This window comes from Hemicordylus capensis, chromosome 1 (assembly GCF_027244095.1).
Source record: "Hemicordylus capensis ecotype Gifberg chromosome 1, rHemCap1.1.pri, whole genome shotgun sequence".
Lineage (NCBI taxonomy): Eukaryota > Metazoa > Chordata > Lepidosauria > Squamata > Cordylidae > Hemicordylus > Hemicordylus capensis.
In genome coordinates this window covers 233,048,776-233,057,794 of record NC_069657.1, presented here as the reverse complement: position 1 = coordinate 233,057,794, position 9,019 = coordinate 233,048,776, and the positions used below count along the sequence as shown (strand labels likewise).

Genomic DNA, 9,019 nt, shown 5'->3' with positions numbered 1-9,019 from the left:
TTAAAAAGTTAAAAGCTTATAACAAAAAGTAACAGAGTTTACAGGCAAATAAAGATCAAGCTGATACTAATGGAAGGAAGGAGAAAAAGTCAAAGGCATTCTTTCTTACTGCAGTATCTAGGTGTCACTGCATCAGAGGCATGCAACTATCTTAACGTTGCAAACAAGGAGGTTCATATAAAGCCCTAAAAAGCACAACTGTCCCCGGCCAGAAACACAAGGAACATGGCCTATGCCAAGGCACAGTAAGCCAGACCACAAGCCTCCGAGTTCCTCCTCTAGGAAGAGAGCCCTACTTGGTTATACCTACTTATAAGAAAACATAAAAGAAAACTGTTTGCTCTGGCCTATCCTGCTGTCCATCACCTCAGAGACACAGGAACATAGTGGTATTCTAGCTAATGGGATCCCATGAACTCCTATGCATGTGTAAAGTGTCCTGAGCCCCAGGAAATAATTTCAACTGTGAATGGTAGCAAGGAGACAAGGGAAAAAGAGAGCCTCCCTCTCTCCCAACACTAGAACCAGGGGTCACCCCATGAAACTGAAGGTTGGGAAATTTAGGATGGACAAGAGGAAGTACTTTTTCAGGCAGCGCATAATTAAGCTATGGAATTCTTTGCCATGGGATGTGGTGATGTCCACTTGGATGGCTTTAAAAAGGGGATTAGACAGATTCATAGATCCAGCAGGGCTGTTCTTATGGCTGCCCTATTTGCATTAATGAATCTTAATTTCTTAAGGATGACCACTATTATCCAGGTGGGCAGGGGTGGAAGTGCAGGAAGAGGGCATGTGCTTGTCAGGGTTCAATGAAATGGAGTTGTCATGACTAACTTGTCCCATTAATTTTAATGGGACTCTTCATGAGTAACTGAGTTTGGATCTTAGTCATTTGATTTATATTTAAGTAATGAATAGTATGTGTAGTAAACAGACAATGAGATGAAATACACCCTTTTAAAACATGGGATTGCGGTTTTATTTTTTGCAACATTACATCTTTTAAAAGAAGTCATTTACTTCAATTCCAAATACAAGGATTAAATACAAATAAAAAGCTGTAATTTTTTTTTAAAGTCAAGCTATTGCCTATTGACCCTGAAATAAAATAGTCTTACAATTGAACAGGTGCAAAAATCCCTCCATAACCTTTTATTTTTATTGGCAAAGTCATTTAAGGTCACTTTTGCTTCCTAGACCGTCTTCTTCCATGACTTCCACTGAACAAGTTTTGCTTTGTAATGGCTTGTGGTTCCACAGTGTTTTGTAAATGAAGAGACTGCTATGAATACACTATCTCTGTTGCTACAGTTGCAGACACTGCCACAAGAGGAAGTCCAGAAGTTATAGTTATTTCTCCCACTAATTTTCAGAAAAAGACAATTCAAGTTCCAGTTTAACTTTTTTAAAACCCCACAAAAAAACCTTTCAGTATCGTTTTCACAATGTCAACAGCCAGCTGCTGTGCCTTTCCAACTGAGGAGCTTACAAGATGCCCAGTGTGCTTGTTAAATGGCATACAGATACTGTACTGCATGCACTTCCAGAGTACAGTGTGGAAGGGCATCTACAAGGAGAGGCATTTGGAGCAGCTATTTTTATGCATATAGTGCAGCAGGTTTGAATCTGTGTAGATGGAACCTCAGTATGGTGGCACATGGCAAATGGGTTCATGTGTTTGGATTTTTGTTGCTCTCAGAAGGCATGAAACAAAGCATCCCAAACAGGTACAGACATAAGCCTCTGCAGCATTGTTGTCATCCAGTCAAGTGATCCAACAAAAGCTGGCATCTATTGCTGAGACAGTAAAGCACTCCGATTTGCTTTCATTTTCTCTAGTCGTTTAACTAGATGACCATTGCTTACTTCAAGTTCTTCTGTTTTGTCTAATGCCGAACGAAGCTGTAAATAAATTTTTAAAAGGTTATACCAAAAGCCAGGGGCAGCATAATTAGTAGCATTTGCTCACTCATCCTTCAGCCCTGTGGATGTTTTTCATTCTGATTTTAAGAATGGGAAACTTAGGTTGCAGTAAAAGTGGATTGCACAAAACTGGTAAGTGAAGTCATGATAAAACTAGCATCTTCTAGAGCTCTATCCAGACATTATGTTGAACATTATGTATGTGAGTGTAAATAGATCTGTACACATATACCATTATTCACACATTGTGCTGAACACAGGTACAGCCGTACATTTCCTAACTGTACCATGCATTTGAAAGGCCTATACTCAGGTTCATTTTTAAAATGAACACAGGTACAGCCATTCACACAAAAACATGCACAAGTGTACAGACATATGTACATTTATACAACATAATGTCTGAATAGAGCTTAGGTCAACAGACTATCCACCCGACTATGCTGACGTCTACAAAAAAGAAAGCCAAAGTAATCATTAACTGCAGTTCTCTATTTAATGGGTTAATTTGTTGGGAAGTCTGTAATATTGCCAGATCTTCTGTGAGCAGTTGGGACCAAATAGCCTGCACTTCTCAATTCTGCCCCATACAACACCACTGTATAGCTCTTGCCATGTAGTAGCAGCTTAGGGAGCAGGTTGTCTGTACTATGTCCCCATGGTAGAGTAGGGTTGCCAGCCTTCCAGGATTGCCTTGGAGCCTCCATGAATCAACATCAATCAATACTGAAAGCAACCCTGGGGATTTTAATGGCCTGATATTGTGAGAAGTATTGGGGAGGGAGAGGTCTCCAGGAATAGCTTCGGTCATTGCTGGCAACCCAAGCAGAGCCCCACACAACACAAGTCAGACTCAAATACTCTGATAGCAAAGATTATTTGCATATCTTGCTTAGGAAACACTAAAGTAATTTTAAGGGTTTATTACAACCTAGGAACTTGAAAAGAAGTTAGATATTAATTCTATGATTTAGTAGTTTGGATTACCTCTCTTTGGAGTTTACGTTTTTCTGCTTTCAATTCATCCTCTATTCTTTCAGCATTTTCTGCAGCAGTTTTATAGCGAGCAACTTGGCCTTCCAGTCGTATTACCTAATATGAAAGCAAGTTATTATTATAGAAGTAGGAATAAATTATTTATGCATTTAGTAGATCTGTGTCTCGCCTTTTGACCATAGTCCCCAAAGCAGCTCATAACATTCACCAAATGCATTGGATAGATTAGAACACACACTTTGAACCAGGCAGCAAGCTCAGCAGGTTCTTCACTTGTTTCCCGCTCTCCCCCACACCCCTGTTCCCTCCCAAAAGGTCACTGGCTGTTGGAAGGGCCTATGAGGAAGAGTGTGTCTAACAGTGGCAAGCCCAGGCACCTGATTCTAGCAATTCTAGTTCCCCTTTGACAAACCAGTAATCACCATTCAGGATTGAAGAATAACTCACTCTTCAAGCAGCATAGAAGGCTAACTGGTTCCATCTAGCTTGCCTGTAAATATTTTTCATCCAGCCTATATAAAGATGGGCTCCATATTTCTTCACAACCAAGGGGAATCACTTTAATGTAATTGAGTGAACTAACATGTTTAGAATTACATACTGCACAGTATAATGTAGGTGCTTTTCAACTACTCATGCAGCGGAGAGTGTCCAAATCAAGGTATTGCACAAGGGCAGTCTTGATAGATGTAAAATTATGCAGTTGCACTCCCATAGCGCTATGGCCATTGGAAATAAATAAATCAATAAATAAATCAATCAATAAATAATAATAATAATTATTATTATTATTAATAATAATAATAATACATTTATATCCCGCTCTTCTGTAATGGCTGTGTAATGGTGGAAATAATGGCTGTGTTATAGAAGTACAATTGCACCATTTTACATATCCACGCAAGAATGCTCTTGTACAATAGTACAGGGTGTTTTAGATGCTCACAGCAGTGCAGGCGGTGGAGAACTGCCCTGTGTTACTCTGTGAGGAATGTCAGACAAAGGTAGTTTAATCAACTGATCAAAATTGTGATGTATTAGGTTTTACACTGACCATGGCAGGCAATATAAAAAATAAATCATAAGACAAAGCCTCCAACATATGAATACTTCAAACTGTTCGATTCTGTTTACATGTGAAACACTGAAGAAATGCTTCCAGGTTTTATTTTATTTTTAAAGTAAGTGAAGACCAATTAGGGTTCAAGACATTACCTTTCAAAACCTGTTCTGACTCTGAAGTAATTTTGCCCCAATATCTTCTTATGCTCTGTAGCACATACTGCTAGCAACATGTCAACCACCACATATGTTCAATGATTCTAAAGCAGTGACATTAAGGCCAAATTAGACTGCACATTAACTGCATTTTTGGCTAGCTAGTAGTTAATTTTTTACTTTGAACAACAGCCACATTGGGCTTCTGATCTGTACCAGGACTGGGGCACAAAGGTAGAGCATGTTTAACCTTTTACTTCTGTGGTATTTTCCCCAAACTCAACCCCCCAAGTTCCTATGAGCCCTTAAAAGAGCCATTTGCCACAATGGCTCGTTTGAGCCCCGTAACAGTTGGGGCGGGCAGATTTTAGGTGGGGGAAAGGCATGGAAGTAACGAGTTCTCTCTCCCTCAATGTGCAAAACGATGTGCAAAATGTTTTGATGCTGAAACGGGCCATTTCGAGTGTCTCGAGTTCAAAACAAAATGCCATTTAAATAAAGGGCCTGTTTCAAGCTTGGAACAAACCACCTTGTTTTGATTTGAAATGTTTTGATGTTTTGAGAGCCATTTTAGAGGTCTGTTTTTCCCTTGCTGATTAGTTTTCTGGCACTGGCTTCCAATTAGCTTGTGATTCTATGGGGGTTTGGGGGAAAGGTTAAAAATGTGTTTAAATTTCTTTGCTTGCCCATTTCTTTTGTGGGTTTGGGGGTAGGTTGCACCCATCATGCCCTACCACCCAACCTACTTTGGTGTCCCTAGGAGCTATCCGTGAGGAACAATGGTGTGTTTTGAGTTTCCCCATTGTTCCCTATGGCCAAAACACTTGAAATGTTTCAAGGTTTGTTCTGTTACAGCAGCAGTGATGGGTGGGTGGGTGGAGCAAAGGAAACCATGATTGGGCCTTTGCTCAATAGGAAGCCAGCTACACAAAGGTTGAGACATTGCAGCCCATAATGGTTGGCCACTGTTTCAACTAAACATTTTGGCTGTCTGCGTTTTGTTTTGAGCTCAAAACTAAACACAAAATCTGTTTCATGCACAACCCTAATATAAATTCCACTAATTTCAGGATCACTTGCTTTGCAGCACATCCATTTAAGGATCACAGCTTGAACTTCCTTCCCCAACATCTTTAGATAAGCAACTATAAACATCTATATGCAACTGCCATGGCTCGAGTATTATAAACATGCCATAAACTTACATTCTGTTCCAGTGCTGTAATGTCTTGTTCAGATTTTGCAAGTTTAAATTTGAGGTCACTAATTTGTCTGTTTGCATCTCCTAAAAAGAATTTAAAGAAACCCTTTATGGTAGGCATCAAAACAATTCTGGGTGAGGTTCTATCCCAGGGGTGGGCAAACTTGGCCCTCCAGCTTTTGGTGAAGTACAACCCCCATTATTCCCAGCAACAATAAATTGTGGGCTGGGGATGATGGGAATTGTAGTTCAACAACATCTGGGGCAGTGTTCTAATTTTTTTCATCTGTGTGTAGAATGATGTTTGTTCTGGGCGGTAGTATCAAGGCAGTGTGTGTGCATATACAGAGTGGTACCTTCCTGATTAAACCTGAGCGGGATCCAAAATTGAATGAGCAGACATCAAATAACTTGTGAGCATGTGTACATGTGCACGCCTTAAAGGGAACACTGATCTGGAGGACCCAGTTTACCCACCTCTATTCTATCCCCTACAACCCAACAGCATTAGATATATTGTGATTTGTGTGCAATGTAAAAAAAAAAGTATGGACTTCACACCCATGATAAACCTCATGAGCTTCTTATATTCACCCCTAATGAAATGCATCACTGAGCTTTTGTCTCCAGAGAATCTCTTGTCACTACACAAGTAGTGTCTAGTTGGTTTTCCGAGAAGCAAAACCTGAGCTCCTTTTGCTGCATACCTCTGAGCACTAGGAGCCTACTGAAAGTCCCTTTCTTTGGATGCATGGATGGATCCTGAGTCAATTGAAAATAACTTTTTCTTCCAAGTTGAAAGGCATGCATACTTAGTGAGAATCCCTCTAATCTACATTGATTACCTTTGATCACCCTATAAGAAGATAGCCACCACCCAACTTCACGATCAAAGTCACTTTAATTCTACAGTATTTGATATATTCATTATGTAAGTGAAGATAATTTACTATTGTTATTGTTGTACAAAATCTTCAACTGGAGAATGAACCTTACTTTGGAGATCGATCACATGCATCTCTGTGCCATTTTCTAGGACTCCATCTTCCAAATGTAAATGCTCCATTTTACTATTTTGCTTTTCTTCCAGTTGTGCTTTTAATTTTTTAATCTGAAAGCCACACATAATTTAATCAACCTATTGAGAAAGCCAAGCTACATGCTATGGAACAGGCTAATTAGAACTATCACAAGAGACAAATATGTTTTGTGCAAATATGCTATTTCCCCACCCGCCCAACACCTCAGTTGGCATGTTATGACCTGATATTCGCATTTGTGTAGAATTTGAAATTTTGTAACCATTATGTGATTGAAGTTGTTGATGTTATGGCAAGGTGAGGAGCAGAAGAGGTTTATGAGTCAAACACTGTCCCCATTTTCTCAAACAACTATGGCAATTAAAGCCCTGCTCTTGTTGAAAATCTTGGAAAGCAAATTATTGCATTAGATATCTGGGTTGTTTGTATACATAGATCAGGAGCAATCCTGTTTACAGGGGATTGTTGTTTTTCAAATCAACAATGTCTCATGTCTAAGATGGACTGCTTCGTGCCAGACACAAAGGATGTGAGGAAGCACAGATGCTGCATTAACTACCCTACTCCCCAAGGAACAGGCTGTCAAGACATGATTTTGCATTACTGTTTTCCAGATATAGTTCTGTATTACAATTAATAAATGCAATGGAAAGAGGCCAGTGTCACTGACCTGTACAAAGGGAAACATCACATAGTAGTTACCAAGTGATAAAATGGATTGTACTCAGGTAGGATGCATTCAAGCACAGACTGTCTTAGCACTAAGTCAGATAGGAAGCACATATGTATCTTGGTGACACTTCAAAGTATGAGGGGACACCCAATCTTTCCCCAGTATCTTTGTATATGTATTATGTAGCCATAAGTTTTGGGCGGTATACAAATATGTTTTACAAACAATGTATTGCAAGAAAATGCACATGCACACACACACACACACACACACACACACACAATTTCCTCCACACACACCCCACACCACTACATATACAATGATTCTCACACTCAGCCCCACATCCAAGTATGGAAGTTCGTCCTATAGAATTGCCTACAGTCTTGTTCTAGTCTGGCTCTGTGAAGCAACTTAATGCAATTCAAATCACTATGTGAAAAATGTGACCTTGTAAATGAAACAAGTGGCAACATCCAAAGATACTGAACACAGAAGTATTTAACTTTTGATTACCTGCTCATGTAAATATTCTCGTTCATCAACAAGTTTTTTCAGTCTAATGTCTACAAGGGGGGGAAAAGGAAATATAAAACACTTTGTGTTGATATTGTTAAGTGAAAGATGTCACTGTAGGTATTTAATTTTTTTGTAAAAAAAAAAAGAGGATGATGGTTAGTGAAACTAATGATAAAGGTAGTTATGCACGTACCACGGTAAATGAGGTCACAAACAGGACTGGGAAGGGGTTTCAGCCAAGGGAGGTTATGCCAGTCTCACAAAGCATGCTTGTCACTTCAGTAGAAGCACCCAGCTGCATGCAAAGCGGCTAATCTTCTACTGTAGGTTAGCATGCAAGAACTCTAGGGACAAACACTGGAATACAAAAATCTTACAGATCTTTAGAGTTTATCAGCATTAGGTACACATCAATACACTGTAACAGGGAACCTAACATACTCTTAAACACTCTAGTTTTTATCATAGCTTCTTAAGCTTTGTGGGTTTCCCCCCCCCCCAGATTGAAAAAAAAAAACCCATTCCTTTTTCTATATGAGTTTTTCATACCCAAAATCTCACCCCAAAACAGTTGCTTATTGTATTCCAAAACTTGAAAAAGATCCATACATTCTTAAAAGTCTAGTATGCAAAAATAAGCATGCAATTTATTCCCGTATAAAATAAATGTACATGTTTCAGAAGATAACCATGAAATAATCCAATAATCATTGCATTTATTGTATTTGGATTGAACATACACATCAAGATGAACAGTGGCAATGATCAAAAAAGCTACTGCATGCACATTCTGAGGAGTTTTTCTGTTTTCTCATCATCTGTCGAGGTCACTAGCTTCTCAAGGCTTAGGCACTTTGTTCTGCTATACAGCAAGCTGCTTGCAAAGACTCTCAAGGAATATTTATGGGAATACTGCACAGGGAGATTGCTATTCTTCCCACAAAACTTCTCTGAAATCTAGTCATTATCTTTAGCACAGAAGTAGTGCAACTACAAGCAATCCAGCAGAGCTATTGAATCCGTAAAGATATGTGTATTATACTTTGTACTTGAATGGAGAGCGCTCTGTGCTATGTAGTAGAAATTCAAAGCAGAAGGCCTGAGCCCCAAACACTTTCATTGGGACAATCCATGATGTTAGTGGGTCTTGAGTAGTAAAATAAAGTTATCTTCGTCTGCAATCTTCCCAAATGGGAGATTTATTATTTGTAACTACAGTCCAAAAAGCTTAGAAGACAGTTAAATGGAAATTTTATATATGAATAGTGGCTCACATCCTAACATTCTGTTTTTCAGGGAGGGTTTTTCAAGAGGGAGGGCGCTTTTCATAGATCCCTCCTTTCCTTCTGCTGATCATGAAGCCCCTCAGAGTTGGGAGTTCTCCAGGGACATATTTTTTAGGGGGCATTGAGGAGGAATTAGAAAAAGCGTTAAAACATCACCCCTCCC

General features: G+C 39.3%; 1 protein-coding gene across 4 annotated transcripts in view; it reads right to left on the bottom strand.

The window, feature by feature from the left end:
• Nucleotides 1-958: 958 nt before the first annotated feature.
• Nucleotides 959-9,019, bottom strand: part of LRRFIP1 (LRR binding FLII interacting protein 1) — a 159,190-nt gene continuing 151,129 nt past the window's right edge. For 3 of the 4 annotated variants that reach the window (XM_053283284.1, XM_053283286.1, XM_053283285.1), the window contains 5 exons: nucleotides 7,568-7,617; nucleotides 6,338-6,452; nucleotides 5,346-5,425; nucleotides 2,914-3,018; nucleotides 959-1,905 (listed from right to left, as the gene is read on the bottom strand). In XM_053283284.1, the coding sequence (XP_053139259.1) occupies nucleotides 1,795-1,905; nucleotides 2,914-3,018; nucleotides 5,346-5,425; nucleotides 6,338-6,452; nucleotides 7,568-7,617 (461 nt within the window). In that variant the 3' untranslated portion in view covers nucleotides 959-1,794. The remainder of the gene's footprint in view (nucleotides 1,906-2,913; nucleotides 3,019-5,345; nucleotides 5,426-6,337; nucleotides 6,453-7,567; nucleotides 7,618-9,019) is intronic. The other variant, XR_008313028.1, reaches the window with a different exon arrangement.